Genomic DNA, 25,815 nt, shown 5'->3' with positions numbered 1-25,815 from the left:
ACACATTACACTTAATAATTAACAAGAATTGGACACAGACCTTCTGAATATGATTGATCATTACATGTATAACAAGTTAATTGAAAGTCTAATACTTTCACATTTGATGTAATGCATTGAAACTCCAATAAAGTTGGCTGGTTCATTTTCCTAATTTTGTTTCATGACGAGGTACCCATCAGCTTCTTACTAAAATCATCTATATTTTTATATGATTTTAATGTTAATTTGTCAAATACGACTGAACCAATATCATTAACCCTCATCGAATGTGGGGGGGGTATGGTAGAAGCATAAAGTGTATATCCATATCAAAACGATGCACTTGTCGGCTGCTACATGTGCCTCATTTCATATAATAGCTAGAAACAAATACCAGACACATCTCAAGTGGAGGTCACTTCAAATCATCCCCAAGTGACATAGTTATGGAATGTTCTTTGTATTAATAAGCCATGTGACTTGGGGATGATATAAAGTAACCCCCACTTGAAATGAGTTTGATATTTATTCCCAGTTATTATGTGAAATGAGACACATGTAGCAGCCGACAAGTGCATCCTTTTGATATGGATTTGTATGTCTCAATAAAAAACAAAAAAAACGCCAAACGACCCCGGGTAATAGTCCGACCATCCTTTGAGCTCATTTTAGCAAAATAAATTTGACACTACCACCTTATCCGAGAGTTTTGTAGGCCGTCCAACTTGAGAGGCAGGGGATGCAATTACCCCTCCCCACCCCTTTGTTAGACGTGCTACATATATGTCTGAGTTAAACAAAGGTTAAATACAACATGTTAGTTTCTTCAAAGCTCTTTGAATTTGAGATCAATTTTAGCGAATCGGGTATTGCAAGTAGTAACACGTGCATGTAATCTACGGTATAGGTAATGGTTTAATTATCTACTCTTCCCATGGTCAATGTTTCTATTTCGTCAGAGTTAATGACGTTGCTAATAGCTCTATTAGCAATGACACCTAAAGCCATTAAAGGTTTCTATTATTGATTGTAAGAAAAGACACGTGGAGTAATTATACGTTTCGATGAATTCTGTAGTGGACGTTACGTAAGTCTATTTAAAGCCATATTATAACATTTGCTGAGGAGAACGCCCTTTACACGATTGTAATGTATTTTAGTCAATAAAGTTACTCTGCAAAAATCAAGACTTTAGGTGCTGTAGTTTTGTCAAAATCCGAGATTTTGAATAAAACGATGGAACCGGCATTTTATTATTACGATGGAAATGTTAGTCGAACACGTATGCACAGTACGTACACGGCGTGCGGGATACACATACACACACACCCCGAGGATCGTACCGTATTACAAATAATGGGTTGCAAGCGCCGTAACACATTCTACACACAGTATTACCCTTGGTTACGCGTACAATATATCCGCGACCAGCGCTGTCTTGAAGTAAGCAACCTAAAATATTGGGGCATAAAAGTTATTTTTTTCTCTTTAAATTGCACTATTCTATGGAAATATGATAACATTATCCTTTACACCCAAACAATGTGTCCTGGGCAGTAAAAACGTTTAAATAATGGGTTCGGCTGCGCCTCATCAATTAAGTTGTGAGGGTGTTAAGGACTGCATTACCCTTTATATCTTAAATAGAGTGAGATGGTAATGTTGTACTCCATTGTGTGGTCATTTCAGTTACATCATTTTACTTGCTTACAATAAATGAGTTGTATTAATTCTTTGTCTTCATTATTCTGTTTCTATTTCTCAACGATACGGTCCTGTGATTCTCTGACAGTAATTGTATACTGTAGAACATTCTATCAATTCATGGCAATGAATAAGTCTTCGTTATTTACGTGACATGACAGATGATATAATTTATAATTTTATGAGCTTCCATCTGACAATTTACCCATAGCATATCAATCATAGCCAGTGAATATTGCGATATACCTTAGAGATTACAAAATGTATTGGTCCAACACATTAATATGATTAATGGCTAGATAAAAGAAACCAATCTTGCAGCACACTTAGAAATTCTTTGAACCAAATCGTACTAAATTAATTGATCATAACTAGTTTCTTCCAAGATAAATCAAGATTTATTATCCGCAAAAAACGTTTTAACGACTTTCCCTGTAACTTGAAGAAGTGATTTTTGTTAAGACCAACTGCTGGCGCTGTGTCAACCAATACTAGTTTGTTTATAACCATAACCTGTAACGACCGGGGTTGTTGCCCCTGGCTCAAAATACCAGGACAAAAATTGAAATTGAAAAAAAAAGATACATGTAACGTGCATCTTCCTTTGGGTTAGCCCACATGGGAGGCCGGGTTAGTGTAGTGGTCTTTTCACTCGCTTTTCACCACTGCGGGCCGGGTTCAATTCCCGCGTTGCCACACGTGCGTTCGGTTGCCGATCCATGCTCGTCCTTGCAGGACGAGCAGGGATGCTCTGGTTTTCATCCTGTATCTAAAATCGGTCTTCTTCGAATATCCTTGTCCCGTCATATTCGGTTGGCATCCCTTGAATTTAGTAGCCTCTGAGCACTATTGGACTTTGCATGGCTTCAGCAGAATGTTATAAATAAACATTAGTCTGCGTCATTTTAGTAGGTGTTGGGGGCGATATGGAAATTTCGCCTCCCTCCGCTTAATGGCCTTGGTACGCCCCTGATCATAAACAAGTCTTGTTATGCTTAATGCTAGGGTCATCGAGCCTTAATACATCCCGGGTAATACATTCTGATCATTTGCTTTTGTAACCACCTGCAACCTTATGCGTCAACCTTTGCAATGGAAAATGTTGTTTCAATTCTGCTGAATTCACATTCACTCATTCTCAACACATTACACTTAATAATTAACAAGAATTGGACATAGACCTTCTGAATATGATTGATCATTACATGTATAACAAGTTAATTGAAAGTCTAATACTTTCACATTTGATGTAATGCATTGAAACTCCAATAAAGTTGGCTGGTTCATTTTCCTAATTTTGTTTCATGACGAGGTACCCATCAGCTTCTTACTAAAATCATCTATATTTTTATATGATTTTAATGTTAATTTGTCAAATACGACTGAACCAATATCATTAACCCTCATCTAATGGGGGGGGGGTATGGTAGAAGCATAAAGTGTATATCCATATCAAAACGATGCACTTGTCGGCTGCTACATGTGCCTCATTTCATATAATAGCTAGAAACAAATACCAGACACATCTCAAGTGGAGGTCACTTCAAATCATCCCCAAGTGACATAGTTATGGAATGTTCTTTGTATTAATAAGCCATGTGACTTGGGGATGATATAAAGTAACCCCCACTTGAAATGAGTTTGACATTTATTCCCAGTTATTATGTGAAATGAGACACATGTAGCAGCCGACAAGTGCATCCTTTTGATATGGATTTGTATGTCTCCGTAAAATGCTAAAAAAACGCCAAACGACCCCGGGTAATAGTCCGACCATCCTTTGAGCTCATTTTAGCAAAATAAATTTGACACTACCACCTTATCCGAGAGTTTTGTAGGCCGTCCAACTTGAGAGGCAGGGGATGCAATTATCCCTCCCCACCCCTTTGTTAGACGTGCTACATATATGTCTGAGTTAAACAAAGGTTAAATACAACATGTTAGTTTCTTCAAAGCTCTTTGAATTTGAGATCAATTTTAGCGAATCGGGTATTGCAAGTAGTAACACGTGCATGTAATCTACGGTATAGGTAATGGTTTAATTATCTACTCTTCCCATGGTCAATGTTTCTATTTCGTCAGAGTTAATGACGTTGCTAATAGCTCTATTAGCAATGACACCTAAAGCCATTAAAGGTTTCTATTATTGATTGTAAGAAAAGACACGTGGAGTAATTATACGTTTCGATGAATTCAGTAATGGACGTTACGTAAGTCTATTTAAAGCCATATTATAACATTTGCTGAGGAGAACGCCCTTTACACGATTGTAATGTATTTTAGTCAATAAAGTTACTCTGCAAAAATCAAGACTTTAGGTGCTGTAGTTTTGTCAAAATCCGAGATTTTGAATAAAACGATGGAACCGGCATTTTATTATTACGATGGAAATGTTAGTCGAACACGTATGCACAGTACGTACACGGCGTGCGGGATACACATACACACACACCCCGAGGATCGTACCGTATTACAACCGCGGGAGTAACATGCATGGGCGCTAGTAGTAAATTCCAATTTTCTATGCTTTACCTCACTTGTTCGGCTCAAAATTAAAAGGGGACATATCTGACAGTTAAAGCTAACATTTTATGGAAAATAAATACTAATCTATTTTTACAGAAATATTATAATATGGCTTTAAGCTACTACTCAGGCGGCATAGGACACGCGACACGTGACGTTCGAGGCTGGCAAAAATACAAGGCTGACAGTCCCATTCACAATACACGGTTAGCAGTTATAAATTGAAAAACAACATACTTACAGTGTGGTACATTGTCGTACCACAACGGTTTTAGAGTAAGATAATTTTGCGTTGACACCACATAACAAATTTAGAATTGTTTGTGAAGATTTCATGATTATGTGTTAATCCAATGGCGACGTCAAAAATGGCGGTATCGCATCCGCCACCGCCTGCTACTACTGCCGCTATCGTGGGAATATGAGGTTACTAAACCTGTTCTATTCATGGCGACCTTTGGAGTTCTGATACTATTGAAGTTCTTTATTTTCTTGATTAACAAACTGCAAAAGATAACATTTGCGCTCAAATCAACTTTACTGAAAATCTGTAAAAGTAAAAACAGGGTAAATGTGACACAATGGGGGAATGGCAAAAAGTATCAACAATGTTAAAAAAAACCTCCCCGTTTCGAAAAGATACAACTTTAGGTAGACATGTTAGAGTTCAGGTAGAGACTAGCTCCAATCATAAAATCAATTACCCGAGCATTTATATCTTCGAAGCTTTATAACCCCATATTATACTAGCGATCGCAGCGTGCCATTCAATTATCGCTATAGTGATTAAACGCTGGTAGCGTTTGCACACTCGCTACCACCATTGAATTTTAGCTATCGACGTAGCACAAAGTTGCCTTCAAATCGTTGTATTTCAATCCCAAGGTCCCGGGTTCAAACCCTGTCAGGTGATACATTTTGTATTCATTTTACTCGGATCTTCGATGGCTCTATTCAATTTATAATAGACGTCCCTGAATAAAAGTAAGCTAGCAATTGAGATACCTTAACCTTTAGATAACACCAAATTCAACCTACAGTTGAATATTTCCTACAATACTAAAATACTGGTTTGATTGATTATGGGCTTCAGCTTATAGCTTACACGCGCCTGGTCAATTATGGATAAGATAAGAGGCTCGGACAGACAATTGCATCAAGACCAGAATCGCGATTTTCGAAGGTTTAATCAAAACAATATCTTAAAAATTTTGCTTACAATACAAAACAACTATTCGTATCCTCGAGATGCACTTCCCGCCTTCCATAATCACATTTAAGTCTTAGTCTAAGTCATTCAAGTCAGTATTTCTCATTAAGAATCAGCATAGATTGAGGGCAAATCTCCTTGCCAGTATAATTGATGACTTCAACTAACTTTTGACTTTGATCACAAATAATATTGCTGTACCCTTAAGTTTGTCCATTCCAAATGAAATGGGTACATTCCAACCAAAGGTCTATACGTAACTACACCAATGCGCATACTCTTCGCAAATGAAAAAAAAACCGTGCTTGTGACATACCAAGCTCAGGAATCTAAATTATATTCCTCTGGCTTTCTTAGGGACAAAATAATGAACTTCAAAACGAAATAATATTTCTAATAAATTATATTCTATTGAATTATCCAGAGGCAAAATCTTTATTTAGAAATGCGATTAGTTTATTTTACAAAGAATATTTGTGGCTTTGTAGTGATGAAAAGTTTTTACTTAACATCAAAGATATTACAAGATGTGATGAAACCTAGCATTTCACGTGCTTTCATCATCGGTGATTGAAATTAATAGTCTCATGATTCACGTCATAAGGATTCTCTCCAAAGACAAAACTCAACCTCTAGAAAAAGGAAATTAATGACATATTAAAGGAGTATTCCTCAACTGAACCATACATTACGTTTGGGTTTTGGAAAGAACCTTCTGTTAAATCATGCATGACTCAATTACAAATCTCTACATTCCTTTCTTCTTGTCTATTGATATTTTGAATAGTGTTTATCTTTCCCTAATAGATAGCGCCCTGATCGAGTCTTCCTGCATATCAATATGCTTCATTTACATTACATTACAGAGATCGGACACTAATCCCTACCATACACAAACCATGTATAGACTCTACATGCAAATACAGGTGATATAGGATTAGATTAGTAAACTATGATCTATTTGCAAGTATTATATTGATTGAGCAGGAAAGATGTGATACTATTTTTTTGTATAGTAGTCTAGTTGCCGGCGTCAGGTATACATAGACTTTTGATGACATGAATGATGCAAACTCATAGGTGTTGTGCGTTTGGCAAGTTGGGGGGGGGGGGGTTCAAAATGACCCCATAGGATTATAAAATCAAAATTTCAATTGCTCAAATACCTCTTTCAAATATATCAAATTATTTACATAAATAAATAAATAAATAAATAAATAAATAAATAAATAAATAAATAAACGAAAAAAATGGAACAAATTGTAGCGTAGCATTAAAATCATAAATATCACCATTGCTGGCAGGAGGACTCGAACCAACGATAATGACATTAGCAGTCTGATGCTTTACCATTGAGCTATGACAGCATCTAGTGATGAGGGTCGAGTTTTTAGCTTATACAGTGTTTGTCTGTGATAATGCCGCCTCGTGAAAGAAATAAATATACAATCTCAATTTTTAATTTAAATTTAGTTGATAATTTTCTAACCTATATTTTCTTTAGAGCAGGGACAAATATTTCCCCTTTTATCCAATTTGACCGCTAAATAAGAATCTATATACTTCTTTTATTACTAATTTAATTCCGCGATTTGTTCCATTAAGCAATATCAAAGATTAATGTCAAGCATCGCACAACAGATATTTAGTTGGCTTAGTAGTCTTGCACAGTGCTTTTTAACCGCGAGGTACCGAGATCGATTCCCACCGCTGCCTGCAAAATAATAAATTGACATTCGCCGCTGACATTCGTACTGCAGAAGCGGAGTTATAACTTGTTAAACTTTGCTCCTTCCGTAAAAGGGTACATTATTTTGGCACTACATTATTTTTTTTTTTTTTTTTTTTTGGTATTAAATATCAAATGGTCATAATTGGCGGTTACTTCAAATCATCCCCAACTGAACGAGGTTCAGGAATGTCCTCTCTTGAACAGAATTTAGCCAAAGCAAACAAAGACTTTTAAGGTTTTTACTAATGCTATACATAAGTATAAGCTTATTATCCTCTTCAATAATAGGATTAAAGATTGGTGCTTGACTGGAATTACGTGCTAGTGTCATTGGTTATTGTTAAAAGGCAATAAGGTGTGTAATTGCAATATCTCCTCTGAATAGGAAAGACTCTCTACATCGAACCATAGATGCTGATGGTTCGCAATACTGTTATTAGCTGTTATTTAGGGGAAGGTATCTTCTAACCCCAAATTCAAATGTACAAGAGAACAGTTTAATGGTGAATGTGAAGATAATTTTGAGTGCTGAGACGAATCAATGCAAATTACAATTTACTCATATAAAATGTAAGTTGATAGCTAGCTGGTGCTCATCTCTGTATTTTCCCCCAAAATAGCTCAATGACGTCCTCAAAATGTTTTGTCTCCCTTGCGCTACCTGCGGAATTTCCAAAGGTTCTTTCCTAAGGTGCTCTGTTCTGGTTATCAATGGGTCGTATTTGATGTAGAACCCAACTTCAAATCAAGATAAATCGGAAAACTCTACAGCTGAATAATCTTCAACGAAAAGATTTAAAGCAAAGTACAAGGAAAGCTGGAGAGGTAATTTCGATCAAAACATAGAAAGGGTGGATAAATTGATGATATATTGCCATAGAATACTAATTGTATCGTGGGAATTCAACGGAATCGCAGAAAGATTATGGGAATTATTACGGTTACACCTGAATCCACTTTGAAAATCAATAGATTATTGTACAAAAAGTAAAATTATGACGAAATCTGAGAAAGATGTAGTAAAACATGTACTGAAACCTACTGAATGTTAATAACATCAAGGGATTTGCTAGCGAAAGTACTCAAGGGAATGTAGAGAGATACAAACAATAGTTCAAAAACAACCTAATGACCTAATTCAAAATGACAACTTAATGCATTTATGGATGACAAATGCACTGGTTATAAAACAAAGGCAGGTTCTATGAAAAAGCAGATATTTGAAGTAACGTACCCTATTTTTATACATCTTTTGTTTTCCTCAATTCTTTTCCAAGAAGTGAGGAAACGTTTGTTACATGCCATCTATACCATTATATCTCGGCTAGTTCTCAAAAGGCTATGTTTGAAGATACTGATTGCAAAAAGAAAGTTGCTTTTATGATTGTTGAATTAAGCTTATGTTTTCACATCGCGTTTTTGTTTTAAAAATACTTTGCAAATAAATTGAAATTGTGAGCAACATCCATGGTAATAGATATAAAGTACTTAATAGTCTTCCCAGTCTTGTGTGACATGTATGTGACACAAGCATTGGGCTATTCTATTTAATATTTATACTACCCCTGTGGCAGACTTAGATCAAGCCTTCCATAGAGGGAGTATGAGTTTCGAATAGAATAGACAATCGGGTAACTTCCATTTGAAATACTCACTCCAGTTATAGAAGATAGAGAGGAGTATGGGTGCATGTCAAAATGTCAATTATATTTGAAAAACATACTCCCCTATGGAAGATATTTCCAAAATCTTTCACAGGGGTTGTGTGGATTTCAACTGATATATCCCATTGCGTGTTATATGCTCTTCTTGTTCCAGTTCATGAGTGACAAGAATTTGTAAAATACACCACGCCTGCTACTTGCTATGGGGTAACGCAGGAAGTGGAAATATCCCCTCATTAAAGCAATGCCCCTCTTGGAACAGCGACACAAATATCATAGAAAATAAAAATAGTAAATTGTTGCTTGAAGGAACGCTTTACGCATAACAATTTGTGCATTCAGTTGTTGAAATATTTACAAAGACAAACGAGTGTTTCTTTTCAGGTGTATAATTTTTGATGGAAAGAAAAACTTGCAATTGTGATGACCAGAATTAATTTCAAATATTCAGTGTATCATTCTAACTCATTTCCCAAATGAATATTTCATTTGATAAATTTATCAAAGTTCAAAGAGCAACATATACTTATTATTCTGATACAACGATTCCTGTAATTAAACTATCTTCGCCGATAGGCACAATCTACCGGATATTGAAAATTCACTTTACCCTACGGTTGACGATCATCATTAATTTTGAGTTCTTCTGATATGTCGTCTTTTTGTCGCAGAGTTCAAGAAAATAAAACCTGTGGAATCAGCTGGGAAATTTGTTTCAATGCTAACAGAAATACCGGATTTTCCCAGCAATTATGGCACATGAAGCATTGACGGTGGAAATCGCATTAAATGATTTTACAAGGCACCCATTTTAATAGATATATCCTGCGAGTGAGAGAGAGAGAGAGAGAGAGAGAGAGAGAGAAAAGAAATAAACATATGAGCAAAGGTAGACAAATTTAAGAACCATAAATTACGTTGGTAATTTACGACAGATATTTAGATGCAGTAAATAAAAGACCAGTGATTGCTATTGCCAGTTAATGACAAATACTTGATCACAATATAAGATTTACAATTTGCCGCTAAGATCAAAATGAGCTACAGCATGACGTGCTTATTAAAGTTGCAGTAAAATAAAACACTTTGATTTCCGTTGTTGGTTTCCGCTGTGTACCTACCGAAGACAAACATGACACATTTGATTAAATTAGAAAACCTCTAATATATCAAATGGCAGTGATTTGATACATTAAACAGTAACATAATGTAAAGATTAATTCTGTTGCTTTGTTAATATTTATTACCATTGCAAATAAGAAGGATTCAGGCATCGAAGGATGATTGAGGTTAAATGTTGACATTTGCTTGATACAGAAGAAATAGACTAATTCAATTCAACAGTAGGAACAGACTAATAACGACTTAACTCGCTTAACTGTTAACTGTTTATAAAATGCTTACAGAGAAGATATTAAGATTTCAACCCGGTGATAAAGCTAGAAAAAAGATTAAGAGGCATCAAAGACAGGGCTTGTTGAATTTTCAATCTCTCTCTCTCTCTCTCTCTCTCTCTCTCTTCTCTCTCTCTCTCTCTCTCTCTCTCTCTGTGTCAGGTGGCGCTTTGTAGCGCTGCTGTGGTCTTCACAAGAGTACGCCATCTCACTCGATCTGATGCCAAGTGCGTTGCTTTGCACCTTGCATTCTTTGGTTAGAAACCAGCTTCACGTCATTTGTCCAAGATGTTGGTGGACGTCCTCTTCCTCGTCGGCCTTCCATAGCCCCTTGCAAAATTTGTTTTTCTACACCTCCATGTTTCCTGACAATATGGCCAAAGTACTTCAGCGTTCTCTCCATTATGCCGTTTCTGATGGTTAGAATTGTACCAATCTTGTCGAGTTATCAATATACGACGTAAATGGCATAATGATAAAAATCGCTAACTTTTCTACGTTTATTCTAATGGGAAAAAATCACGTACATCACGTACTATATATCAATTGTATATATCAATTTGTGCCTCTATTGCAGATCGTGATGTCTCATCTTCAAATTGCTGGAAACCATAATAGTCACGATAAAGAGATTCGTACATGTAAACATACGTTAAGTATTCAAATGAACTTGAAATATGGCATATAACATAAGATTCCTTGGGGGGTTACATTCAATACCACACTGAAGTGTTATGGGCATGACACAGGCGTATAGAGTATGTATGGTGCCTATAGATTATAAGCCACATTTGAAGGAATACATACATTGCTCGCTTTACATCAAAGTGCAGCGTGGTCGCATATTTATTCATGATGCAATAACAAATTCCAAATTAACTGGATGCTTGTGGATTTTCTAAAAAAAAACAAAAAACACTACATTACAACATTTTATTTTTCGCCGGTAGATTTCGTTAAAAAGTGGCCAAATTACTGGGAATGCGTTCACATTGCTTTTACAGTGGGAAAATGTAGTTGATAAAAACCAAAACCAAAATAAACCCAATAATTTGCAATTTTAAATGATATTTGTTTAATTTTAAAATTGAAAATACTTTGGACAATTTTTGTGCAATTTTTGTTTTAAAATATTATTAAACGAGTGTAGTTAGTTAAAATGACAACTTAATGCATTTATGGATGACAAATGCACAGGTTATAAAACGGTTTTATGAAAAACAGATATATAAAGATATTTTTGTACACCTATTGTCTTCTTTTTTAAGAAAAAATAAAACTATTCTATGAAAAACAGATATATAAAGATATTTTTTGTACACCTATTGTTTTGTTTTCTAAGAAACAAATAAAACTATTCTATGAAAAAACAGACTTATAAAGATATTTTTGTACACCTATTGTTTTCTTTTCTAAGACATGTTTGTTCTTGTCAATCCCATTTACACCATGATATCATAAATCTTCTCAAAGATATTTTTGCACACTTATTGTTTCTTTTCTTAGAAAATACCCCAATCTATTCTATAAAAAACAGTTATATAAATGTATTTTTCTTTTCTTTTCTAAGACATATTTGTTCTTGTCAATTGTCATTTACGCCATGATATCATATATCTTCTCAAAGGGCTATGCAGAGATTTATCATTAAAGTCGCTTTTACATGTATGATATTAAGTTGAGCTTATGTTTTTGCAATTGTGAACAACGGCTATAAGGTATAAACTCAGGTGTGTCACTTGTATGTTCCATAGTATAGAGGTTATTACTCATGTGTGACTTCTAACAAAAGGCGCTGGTTCCCGTAGTGTTCCTCATTCAAACCAATTCAATGCACGACCTCGGAGTTACTTGCATAACTTTGGCGGGCTATTTTGAAAGCATGTGCAGGTACTTCTTTTGAAAATCCTGAACAAGGTACAGCAGTCGCTGATAGGATATGCAGCTTATAGAACACGGATAACATCTATTGTGTGTAATATGCCCACTTTGTTCGAAGGATTTGTAAAATATACCACATGCGTTCCTATACTTGAGTTGAGCAGTTGCTACTACTAGATAATGTAGTGTAAAGACTACCTCATTAAAGCTACTTATTTTTGAACAATTGCATGAGGGATATCATGCCAAAAATGTTGAATTGTTGCTTGAAGGAACGCTTTATAAGGACAACAATTGTTGCATTCTGTTAATAAAGACAAACGAATGTTTCTTTTTATGTGTATATGAACAGAAAAGTTTACAATTGTGATGACCGGAATTAATTTTAAATCTTAAGGCGTGGGGTATGAGCGACCTTGAAGTACAGGTATCTGGAGAAGGGAAGCAACGAGTTACCCCAAATCACAGCGACAGGTAGTGACTTGGCCGCCGGGTGTTAATATATATTTATTTTGGAAGGTTCGTGTTTGTTTTAAATTTTGGGGCGTTTTTCCCAAATTTGATATTTTTGGTGATATTTCAAAAAAGCGACATGCCAAAGACAAATCTTTTTGCACATACTTTGTTATTGCTAATACAACTCTGTTCTGCATACCTACGTTTTAGTGTTTCTGTTATGTCGTCATTTTGTAACACAGTTCAAGAATCAAAACACTGCTATCTGCTGGGAAATTTGTTCATTCCTAAAAGAAAGAAATAGGTAAAATGATTATGAAACGTAAAGTGTAGTAAGTCGAAGACTGAACAGGGCACCAATTTTGACAGATATATCCACAAAATTGCAATATGTCCCGCGAGGGAAAGAGAATAAAAAATAAGCAAAGCTAGCCACATTTTTGAACCTGAAATTACGAGGTTTGCTTATAAAATCAAGTGAGCAACAGTAAATAAACCACCGTGATTCCTAACACATATAGTCGATCACAATATACGATATACAATTTGGCAAGCACTAAGAACAAAAATGAGCTGCAGCATGTGCTTAAGTTGCAGTAAAATAGAACGCGTTGATTTCCGGTGTTGGTTTCCGTTGTGTACCCAACGAAGACAAACGTGAGACATTTGATTAAATTAGAAAACCTCTAATATATCAAATAGCAGTGATTTGATCTTTTAAACAGTAACATAATGTAAAGATTAATTCTGTGTAAGCATTTATAAATGGTAATAAATTACCATTAAAATTGAGAAGGATTTAGTAGGAGATGGAATTATTGAGGTTACATGTGTGCTTGATGCAGAAGAAATCCTGGGTAATATCTGGTCATACGGAAAACAAGATTAATGCTTTTGCAACATCATGCTATAAAATTATTCTCAACATCAAGCAATGTGCTTGATGTTGTCAGTAATGCCAAGATATATGCAATTAATTTTTAAAGGATACAAGTTACGTTTCCCACGTGATACCGCATAATCAAATCTGTGTTGACGATGTATAAAAGACATCGTTGAATACATATTAATCAATTGTAGATTGATGAGTATAAATGCATTATAAAGTCTGCACAAAAAGTAACGCAGCTGTTATAAATACGCCCATTACATCAGAAGTAACAAGTGTATCCACTATATTTCTGCGCATTTATTTCTGCGCATTTTAATACCTCATTTGTCAAATGTCGTTCAATATTAATGACACAGTAGTGCCTTTGAAGAAAAAATACCCGAATTTAAGGGGGTACTGCACCCATTGCATTTTTTTTTGCATTTTTTGCATTTTGTGAAGAAATGAGAAAAGAAATTGGACAAAGTGGTATGCAAAATGAAGGGCAAATCTTCTCGTTCAATTGGTGGCATCAGTATCAATGACGCGTACATGCTTCTAATGGTATAAGCCAAAAAGTGGTACATCACTGATGTTTTAAATTCACTTCATTTTGGAAAGCTTACTATCAACGGATTTCGTTAAAATTTTGGATATGTGTTGCTAACACATTAGGGAAATAATGTTGATATGTAAAATGGGAATAAGCGGTCCCTGATTTCTTTTATGATTTCATGAACTTGGTGCTCCACAACTATCAAAAAACGAACCGGTTAAAATGCTTCTATTTTCAATGTTGAGCTATATTTTGTATTTTGAACTTGAGACACTATTTCACTGAAACTTAATTAAGCCATAGGTAACAGGTTACCACAACCACACTACAGCAATGTTGAAAAAGATTGTATTTTTTGTCACCTATACCACCATATTAGGTAGTTTTCCGTAAACTTCATTTTTGTGATTTTGGTAACTATTTTATATTTATTTGCCCAATCCATCTCAACTAGGCAATCTAAATTGTACTCACCATTTACATCCCAAGATATTTTAGTATATCCACCTCACACATTTCCATTATATATCCAGTAACAGACAAAATATCAAAATTGATCCCTCATTATGACATGTATGATATCACAGACTATCACATGTATTCAAAATTGATGCCTGAATTTGACCTGAACCAATTGACCTATAACCTGACCTTTGATGACCTTATAGCTTTTTTAATCTCTTTTCCTAACAACACATTATAGAAGATACATAAATGGTGTAGTATTAAATTGTCTATGTGGAAGAGATTAAGCCTATTTAATTTATTCAGTGTTATAATCAGTGAGTACATTTCTATAGATAGTATAACAAAGGATTTAATGTATTCTATTCATGTATTCTACTTGGACATGTTCAATAGAATAAATTATGGTTTGTTATGAAACACACATCTCAGTTACTATGTTACAGTAAACAAAAAAATATGTAGGGCTAAAATGATTTTCTAAAATGGTTTAAAATCACTTTGTAGGTAGAGATATTTTATAAGTTTAGGACATGAGATGATGAACATATTTATGTAGTTCATAAATTTGCAAGAAAAAAAAGAAGAGGGGTACTGATGAAGATCAGGGTATTATTCCCCCTTAAAAGTTGCAGTTTACAGCGATCAATGGTTATTACGCAAGCATTGTGGCACGTAAAACCCTCCATTATCTTCGCGATAACTTCAAATCAATGCAAATAGCTGCAACTTTTAAATTCGGGTATTTCTCTTTCAAAACACCACTGTGTTGTTAATATTGAACGCAGTTGGACAAATGGGGTATCAAAATGCGCGTAAATAAATCATCCTTCTTTCTATGTTGAAATATTGTGAACACAATTATTAGTTCTGACGCTATAGGCGTATTTATAACAGCTGTGTTACTTTTTGTGCAGTCTTAACATGCGGAAACAGAAAACTACCATCACAAAAGTCAGCTAAATATTAACAAGATGACTGGAATTTAAAGATTGGCGTACATTATTGAGGTTGAAGTATGAATAAATCCAAACCTGCCTTATCAAAGCTTGACAATGCGGGTAGCGAGAAGTCTACCTTATTAAAGCTTAAATACTTATGAAAAAGAAATGCTACCTTTTTCATTATTAGAGCGTGGTATTATCACAAAAGTTGAAGACTACAACTATACAAGATCTCAGAGCAAGGTAAATATTGGCTATGACCGATCATACGAACTTCCTCTGTTTGTTTACACGAGTGCAGCATCCCATGCATCTTCAGAGCAAAACCTATTTTAAAGTGTTCATAAATATAATTTTGTATACCATGACAGTGTTATTTAATCTCCGTATCAAGAACGCAATTAAAAATTAAAATATACATTTTCGATATATGTGATGCGATCAAGCAAAATCATGAAGAAGGCCCAAGTCAATTTTGGGTTTCTTACATTTTCATTTTTAGCGTATTCAAAGTTTTACATTAGTGAAAACCCCATGTCAATACTACGTGTGGGTACAAAGTTACAACAATTTGAACACCGGTAAATAAAGAAATGAAAAAAAATATCAAGTATAAGACTCGAGCACAACTAAAATACATGTAAATACTTAGTCAGCTTAGCAACGATACCTTTGGTTTAAGATATGGCTACAAAATTTGTGGCATAACAAAACGCTAAATCCGAGATTGTTTTGGAATAATTTCATGATTTTTGACGATTATCGAATTTGGATGGGGGTCAAAAAAGTCACTTTGTTAAACATTTTCCTTCGGAATTTCATCAAAAAATATTTTCGTGTGTAAAAAGAATGTTTTTCCCTACCATTGTTGCAAAAAAGTCAATTTCGATTTTCCACCCCTACACATATGTGACCATCCACCACAACTGAGCCCGGGTGTCTCCAGTGTCACTATTGAGATATGCTCCATTGAAGCATTGAAGTTAACAATAAACAATAGGAAACGAAGGATTTATTGACTGTTTTATTGATTTTTCACTACTTAAATGTCAAGTACTATAGACATCATTTTAAAGCCAATTTCAAGCAGAATATTTTGGTTGAATATCTCAAAAATGATGATTGGCGACTTCAGGGCTCAGTTGTGCTGGATGGTCACATATTATTTGGCCCATATCTCTAAACTATGATTGCCGAGTTCCGACTGATCGCATCATCTCCCTGCATAATAAATTATATTTTGTGAATATTGACATATCATCTTCTAGTTGCACTTTAGGAAGCAGCCATTTGTGCGCCATTGTAAAGTAACATTCGATTCGATTTACATGTATTTCCGGGATTTATTTCAGTATTACACAACGACTTACTCTTTACCATGACCGTAGCCTCAAACACTATTCACATAGTCAGGTCAAAAATATCCTCACTGAAGCGCGAACATGTTCGAAATCATATTATATTGCAACTCAAATACAATTCCCAGAAGAAACAGCAATACGGACATGACAACATGATACGTAATGTTGTCATGCCGATATGCCGATATCTTAATATTATAAAGATGGTATCAAATTATAAAACTACACGAAAGAAAGACACCCCAAACATCACTTGGTGAAACAGCGGATATTCACAAATACTTACAAATTAGAATAAAGATGAGAATTTTGATGCTTGGCTAATTTATAAGCTGAATTGTATCGTTTTCTTTTACCTTAAAGATTAGTCTCACATAAAACGGTCAACATTTTGCTTGTATACAAGGGACATAAGGAAGATTATTTAGATATCTGAGCTACGGCATTCACATTAAGGTTTGTAGATATCGAAATTGCCTAATAGCTGTGCTTTGTTTTGCTGGTGATGTATAAGTGATTTACGTCAGACATGCAATAATGTTTATTCGCGGCACATTATGCATTGTTTGCCACTGGTGCATTGTAGCACAGTTGAAAATATTCATTTATTGTATTGAAGTGTTAATTAAAGTTATGAAGAATCGGTTGGGACATCAAACACACAAACCATGCTACAATACTGTTACAGTTACGGTAGAACCCACGATTTAATTTGGTTGCTGTTAAGGCATGTCATTTGCCAAAGACAGTAAATACATTACATATTATAATGTATGAAAAAATACATTTGTATTGTCCTCTTGTATGTTTTGCAAAGATAATTACTTTCTACGAAAGCTTATACAGGTGGTATGTGGAAAACCGATACAAAGAGGACCGGTATACAACGTGGCTGGTTGATAATCCATTAACTTAGGGGAGGCACATATCTGCAGTTCATATCTGCAACCGTCAGATATCTGCAGTGTGTCAAATCCGTAGTGAGTCGGGTCCATATCTGCAGTTAAAGGTATCCAAGCATGCAATTTGACGGCAGCTCCCGTACCTCAAATCGGCAAGTTATGATATTTGGTTTTGCCTCTACATAATTCAATGCACGTCGACTTAAGAAGTATCTATATTATATAGACCATTGACTGATCCAATTGATCCAAGCAACCAGATAAATATGATTCTCACAAAGTATTTCTGTAATCAACCCATGAAGGCTAAATGTCTCGACAAACTCTAAATATTGTATGTAATATGCACGATTTTAGTCTTCTGTTATTACACAGATATGAGTGGTGTAAGCTTGGTAATACTCGTCAAGCTTGATATACTAGATAAACATCACAAGCAGACTCATGTAATTTGATGGAAATGCCTTCATCACTTTCTATCTTTATATTAAGTTTTATTTTTCAATGGTATATTTGTTTTATTACATTCTGCAGGATAAACATATAGATTTATATTGACTGCAAATAGTACGTGCAATAAATAAAAGTGTTCTCTAAAAGGTCCAATTTCACATTGTTGGATTCATTCTAATTCAAAAGTAGTACCACTGCGGAGGTCAAGTTTCACCTTGCAGTAAATGCATGGCTGAAATGTTTTCTTGTTGAACATATACGTACAATACATACAAATGTGTTCCTGAAGAAGTACACTACATTGTAAATTAAGATGATCTATACACAACTTTACTATTTTTTTGGTCTGGAATTATGGACATCCGGAATAAAACTAACCTAATTTTAGGATAATGTTGTTTTATCCTTTACAAAAATGTTGTATTTTAAAAATTTGTGTTATTTTTTAATCTAAAAGATATGATAATTGTGATATAACTGCCAATTTCCATGCTAACAAATGGAGATGTAATGGCTGTGTAATTCTTGGTGTTTCCTATGGTACTTTTGATATTCCCATCGTCGTCATGGTTTAGATCTACAAAAGTTGTATATACCATAAAAACTTCATTTGCAATACTCAGACATGAGTGCTTTGATCATACATTTCACAACACTTAACTTTCCGAAACATTTGTTCTAATCATACAGACGAGAGACAGCCAAGCATACTGCTTGCATGGATACGAATTACTACTAAGGGAGTGTTCATAAATACTTTGGTGGGGGGGGGCTGGAAAATATTTTTTTCATGTCGAAAATTTTTAACCCCCCTCTTCGCGAACCCAAAACTTTTTGACCCCCCCTCTTAATGGACCTAAAACTTTTTGACCCCCCCTCATATAGGTTCAAAACTATTTTGACCCCCATCATAATGTACCATTCTACGAATACAATTCTACTACCATTCAAATGGCATTAATGGTATTAAAATTTGTATTCAAGTGCAATAAAATTGTACGCATGTCATTGATGTGGAAATGTGGAAGCTAAACGAATGAAATTTGATGTAGGCCTATTAAAAGTGGATAACATAAGCTAACATAGGCGCGAAGCGCGCAAAAAGTTGTACTTTGGGGGCTAAAATGGACAAATATGAGCTTAATTTGGTCAGAAACACACATACAAGCGTCAACATTGGGGAAATGGTTGAATGTGCCATCCCCCGGGATCTACGCCTATACCGTATGTTTACTACGCCTATGTATTTTAGCCCAAAATACAGGGGCGTAGCAAGTTTTCTTGGTCGGGCCATAAATTTCGGGGACACAGGCGAGAAAATAAATTGCAGTTGCAAATACATATACCGGTTTTGTTTTTAGAGAGACTGTACATGTATTTGAGCTTCAAAAAAAGGCTTTATTGGGACAATACGCGTGCAAAAATTGTGTATTTCGCCCATGATGGGATGAAAATGCCTTTATTGTGACAATGTGGGCACACAGCGTGCAAACATTTTGTATTTTACACTATTTTGGCCCATGATCGGGTTGAATTTATATGGAATATTGTCTAGGCCCTATAGCATTGCATTGTTTGTTGCATCGTATAATTTTCATTTGTCCATGCTAATCTCCTTTTTTGTCAGAGGGGCACTTTTCTCTTTCATTTTTTGTCAGGGGCCCTTCCGCCCCCTGTCTACACTACTGCCGAAATGGTGTGTTTTGCTCTTAAATTGATGGGCCAGTTCGCATAGCGCAAAATTTTGCAATTTTACCCTATTTGGGCCCAAAACATGGTGCTTTTCGGTGTGCTAAAAAAAGTTGCACATGGCAATTATTATTATTGCTTTATTTTTTCTTCTTTAAGGATTTTTAGGGGATGTCCCCCCATGGAAAAAAAATTAGAGGGGAGGACGTGTACCCCGTTTCTCCAAGCCTCCTCCGCCTATAATTGTAATGCAACATGATTTAGTTGTATTAATAAATGACATGATAATCTGTACTACATGAAACATTATTGTAAAAATTGTCAACACTAAAGAAGAGCAAAGATATTGCAGCTTTTAGTGATTTAAAGAGCTGACCAGAAAGAACTGACACAAACCTCAAAATTAAGTTATAGACGACTAATTTTAACACTGGATCAAATGTACTTTTGTTATGGATTAATATGGGAACATTTGCTCGCGCAGCGCGAGAAATTTTTACACCCCCCCTCTACATGCCGAAAAACTTTTGAATCCCCCCCCTGTTCATACACCCAAAACATTTTTTAACCCCCCCTATTCAGAACTCCTAAAATGTTTTGACCCCCTACATATTTTCCAGCCCCCCCCCCCACCAGAGTATTTATGAACACTCCCTAAGCTGATATTAATTTGTTGTGGTCTTTAGTATACACATGAACCATGTGGTCTAGAGCATTACTAGATGGTAATCTTCCACCTACCGTGCAGAATTCGTCATGTCACCGTGGAAGAGTAAAATGTTTTTCAACTCAGGCCAATTTGAATTTGACACATTCTTGAGACGAAAGGAAAGCATATTGATGTTTTGATTATATTATACAGGGGTGTTTCCTACGCGGTAGCTATTTAAAGGGCACTTTGTCTGATGTGTATTTGTTTTGCAATCTCTCTGAATGTACATAAGGACCACCAACGGCAACTACAGCTTGTCGTGTTGCATTTCAATATATTACACGACTTCGGAGTATATGATGATAAACAACATGTTCCTGAATGCTACATACATGTACATTATTTTACGCACGTGTTCCAGCACAGGTTTGTGTCAGTGCATAAATGTAAGAAATCATAAACTATTTGCCAGGGAATGACATATTTTATTATATGAAACTGATTTCACAGGATTCAATTATCACTAAAAAGAGTTTCAAATAAAATCACGTTTCATCGTCGTAGAGCTTTAACCAAATCAATTAATTCATTTTTGCGTCAACATAATTCATCTTCACATGCGGCTCTGACAAGCACTAAAAGTGTATATTTCACCTATAAATGTCAAAAAGGTGTGCAAACTTAAATGAAAATTGCAACTGTATTCGTGATACAAAATTTGTCCCATTAGAGACGAGTGTTAAAGGACGCTCTGTATGAGGTGTATTTGTTTTGCAAGTTGTCCGAATGTCCCTATGAATCCACTGATACGGCTTGTTGGAGAGGTATATTTTATTATTTGGTATTATACGAATACTGCGTATATTTAGACATGTGATAATTTCCCAGGGAATCTACTATGATATTATTTTGTTGCAAGTAATTTATTTCATTGGATGCAATCATTGCTTAAAAGTTTCAAATAATATCGCGTGTCATCGCTGTACTAGAGCTTTAACCAAATCAATTAATTTCATTTCTGTGTAACTTGTAACATAATTCATCTTAACGTCAGGCTATGACTAGCACTAAAAGTATATATTGCAAGTGTGAATGTCAAGAGGGTATACGAACTTAAATCAGAACTATAAATCATTTTAACGAATGTATTATGATTAACACGTTGATCACGATGAGCATTGTCAGATTATGTAAAACGTCTATAAATTAACCATTAAAAATTGACAGTATGTAGCAAATACAATATGGATGGATAATCCATTATGACATTTGGTCTTGCCTCTACAGTCAATGCAGGTCGACTTAGATTTATCCATTTAACTATTTTTAATCCAATTTATTCGATTCAGCAGCAGAAAAATTTGATTCTTACAAAGTATTTCTGTAATCAACCCATGAAATGTCTTGAGAAACTTTAAATTTTATATGTAATATGCACGATTTTAGATGTTATTACACAGATATGAGTGGTGTAAGCTTCCCTATACTCGTCAAGCTTGGCATACTAGACAAACATCACAAGCAGACTCATGTAATTTGATGGAAATGCTTCTATTTCTATCTTTATGTAAAGTTATATTTTTTTCAATGGTATAGGCTATTTGTTATATTACATTCTGCAGGATAAACATATATATTGATTGCAAATATTACGTGCAATAAAAAACGTGTTCTAAAAAGTCCGAGTTCACATTGTCAGATTCATTGTAATTCAAATTTGGTAATAGGATGAATTAAGATGATCTGTACCCAGCTTTACTAATTTTTGGTCTGGAATTTTGGACAACCGGAATAAAACTAACCTATCGTTTGGGAAAGTGTTATATTATCCTTCACAGGATGAAGACATAAATGAAGACATGAATGGTTTCTGATCAAACATTTCAAACACTTAACTTTCCGAAATAAATAAGGAAAGAAAGATTGCGAGAAAAAACCAAGCATACTGCTTGGACACGGATTACTATTAAACTGATATTAATTTGTTTTGTTCTTCGGTCACACATGAACTATGTGGTCTAGAGCATTATGCCCTTATGATGACCCTTTTCCAACACTGCAGAATTCGTCATGGCACCGTGGAATGAAATGTTCTCCATCTCTGGCCAATTTGAACTTGACACATTCACAAGACGACATGAAAGCAGATTGATGCTTTGATTATATTATACAGGGGTGTTTGATAGGCGGTAGCTATTGAAAGGGCACTTTGTCTGAATGTGTATTTGTTCTACGATCTCTCTGAATGTTCATAAGGACCACCAACGACAACTACAGCTTGTCGCGTTGTATTTCAATAGTTGACATTACACGACTATATATGATGATAAACAACATATTTCTGAATGCTACATACATGTAAATTTTCGCATGTGTTACAACACATGTGTGTATGTATGCGTAAATATAAGAAATAATAAACTGTTTCCCAGGAACCCTTTTTTTTAAATCTCCATTTATGACATGTTGTTGCATGTAATTGATTTCATCGGATTCAATTAAGTTTCAACTAGCATCACGTTTCATCGCCGTAGAGCTTTAACCAAATCATTTAATTTCATTTTTGTGTAAAGGAGACATAATTCATCTTCACATACGGCTATGACGAGTACTAAAAGCGTATATTTCACGTATACATGTCAAAATGGTGTGCAAACTTCAATGAGAATTGTAACTGTATTCGTGATACAAAATTTACCCCATTAGGACTAGTGTTAAAGGACGCTCTGTATGAGGTGTATTTATTTTGTAAGTTGTCCTAATGTCCCTAAGAATCCACAGATACGGCTAATTGGGCGGTATATTTTAATATTTGGTATTACACGAATACTGCATATATTTAGACATGTGATATTTTCCAGGAAATCCACTATGATATTATTTTGTTGCAAGTAATTAATTTCATTGTATGCAATTATCACCTTGGAGTTTCCAATAACATTCGCGTGTCATTGCTGTAGAGCTTTAACGCGGCTGTGTACTCTAGACATGGTTTCTTTCGCAAAATTGAGCTTTTTTGATAAGTTTGTACTTTGTTATGTTTTTTATAAATACAAGGAATGAAAATCCAGATTTGTAAACTCCAACTGCAATATTTTAAGGATTTTATTTCACTATTCCACTCGTATTTGAAATTGAAAAGGAAAGAAAATCTTTGTTGTACCAGCAGGGTACACGCGCGCAACCGCGCATCGCGTTGCGTATCGCGCAATTTGTTAACGCACAAATACGCTACGCATACGCAACGCGTATCTACATGCGCGGCGCATCTTATGGAAGCACCACGGAAGCACTGATTTCACAAAAACCTAGCGGTCAAATGGCTCCGTTTTAGCTGATAAAATGTGGGTTTTTTCAAGTTCTTTCCCCCGATTTAAATATCAAGTTATGAATGGATTTCGCTCAAACCTCTCAAGGGGCTGTGGATTTACCCGATGTTCACGTTATACAAGGTAGAAAAACGAAAACTGCCGCATTCTCCTGTAAGATTCGATGAAAGTGCATAATGTGACCACTTTAAACTTCAACGGCCATTCTTTCAATGTTCATTTTCTCGGTAAAATGACGATTTAGGTACACGATAACTCAATAAATACAACATCTATAGGTAAGCAAATATGATCATCGTAAAAGCATGATCGACTCAAGAAACGGTTTTCTCATTTTTTTATATTTTGGTCTATTTATGATTTTAGGCATCATTTTGTGCAAATAGGCGTTTGTGAATTTTAAAAAGTTCAATTTGATGCCTTATATGGTCAATATCTCAAAAAATAAGGCCAATATCAAAAAATAAAAAACCGTTTTTGGAATGGAGCCTCAAGATTGAGCTAAAAACAAAATAAAATATTTTGGAAAGAGTGTTTTTTGTTATGATGTACCTAACAAATATTGCCAAAAACTCACTTTTTGTGATTTTCTTCATAATTGTTGTTTTTACCCCAAATCTGTATTTATATTAAGATTTATTGATGTCTTGCCTTCATAAAAATGTATACTTTTATATATCTTGCGCGAATAATTACAAAGTTATTGCACTTTTACTACATGCATATCTGAGAGTACACAGCCACCTTAAACAAATCAATTCATTTCATTTCTGTGTTACTTGTAACAAAATTCATCTTAACGTCAGGCTATGACTAGCACTAAAAGTATATATTGCACGTGTGAATGCCAAGAGGGTATGTAAACTTAAAATGAGAACTATAAGTGCTTTTTACACGAATATGCTTGGATTTATACATTTATCACGATTACCATTTTCAGATAATTCAACACGTCGAATTGGCAATTTTAAAACTCGAGAGCAGCCAGTTTTTTATTTTTTATTTTATTTTTTGGTGTGTGTGTATGACCCACAATACTTCACAATTTTATACTAACAGGGTTGGTAAAGAAAGTTATTTTGGTAATCATCTCTTATATTTTGTAGACAACATCAGATAAATGCCAACTAAAAGCTATCGGTGCATTATCTTGTCAGAGAAATTTACGAAATAAATTTTGCAACGAAATGTGTTTTTCTATGTTAAACTGGCTATCTGGAATGTCTGTGTCTGATAGTACCCATGCCGTTAACAAACTCTAATATAGTCCACTGGTATTGCTTTCCAATTCAAACAACTTACCCATACAATAAAACTCATCATGAGCATCAATATCTCAAGCAAATAATAATAATTGAAAAGATGATTGTATTACCTCCATTTGTCTCCGATTGAGCCCCACACATAGTCACTACGATACTGAACAGTGCCACAGATGTCGCTAACTCAATCCTACGTATTTCCCGCACCATTGTGAACACGTTATATCCCGATTGTATATTGCTATCTACTGTAGAAAGCTACGTAGAGCTGCTATAGTATGTCCTCACGTCTTGAACTGTTCTCATAAAATGCGCAGAGTAAACTGTAAAGAGTGTTTGACGCTTAACTTATATCGTGCGAAATGGAACTCATTTCAAAGGACGCTGAACTTTCAGTTATAGTAAGAACGCTCATGTTATTGGCGGGCTCTAACGCCTCAGCACGCCATCATGGTTGCATCCCATTGGTTTAGTGATGGAATAAACAGAAGATGGGCTGCACACTCGCACGTGGTTTTCAGAATTGTTTTGGTTACATAGCCTATATCATATCATGGCAATTCAGAGTAAATGAATTACATCAATTAAAAGATGAGTGGCGAACACACTTTGCGACATATGTGCTCAAGTTCCGTTGAATACAATTTCTGAGAAAGTGAGGGCAAGTCTGACCGCGAACCATTGGACTTGGTAAAAAGTAATGAATTACCTATGCATCTCTTCCATCATATTGTGTTTTTACATCGGGTTATTGAACCTGGTAGCATGAATGAAATGAGTTT

The 25,815-nt window shown here is 35.0% G+C and overlaps 1 protein-coding gene across 1 annotated transcript in view; it reads right to left on the bottom strand.

Annotated features, from left to right (window-relative positions):
- The window catches only part of LOC140151123 (uncharacterized), a 72,254-nt gene extending 46,894 nt beyond the window's left edge, over positions 1-25,360 (bottom strand). The window contains exon 1 of the mRNA XM_072173346.1: positions 25,147-25,360. Within this exon, the coding sequence (XP_072029447.1) occupies positions 25,147-25,243 (97 nt within the window). The 5' untranslated portion in view covers positions 25,244-25,360. The remainder of the gene's footprint in view (positions 1-25,146) is intronic.
- Between the last annotated feature and the right edge of the window lie 455 nt (positions 25,361-25,815).

Source organism: Amphiura filiformis, chromosome 4 (genome assembly GCF_039555335.1).
Source record: "Amphiura filiformis chromosome 4, Afil_fr2py, whole genome shotgun sequence".
NCBI classification, from domain to species: domain Eukaryota; kingdom Metazoa; phylum Echinodermata; class Ophiuroidea; order Amphilepidida; family Amphiuridae; genus Amphiura; species Amphiura filiformis.
The sequence above is the reverse complement of the archived record's forward strand: the minus strand, read 5'-3'. Positions and strand labels throughout refer to the sequence as shown.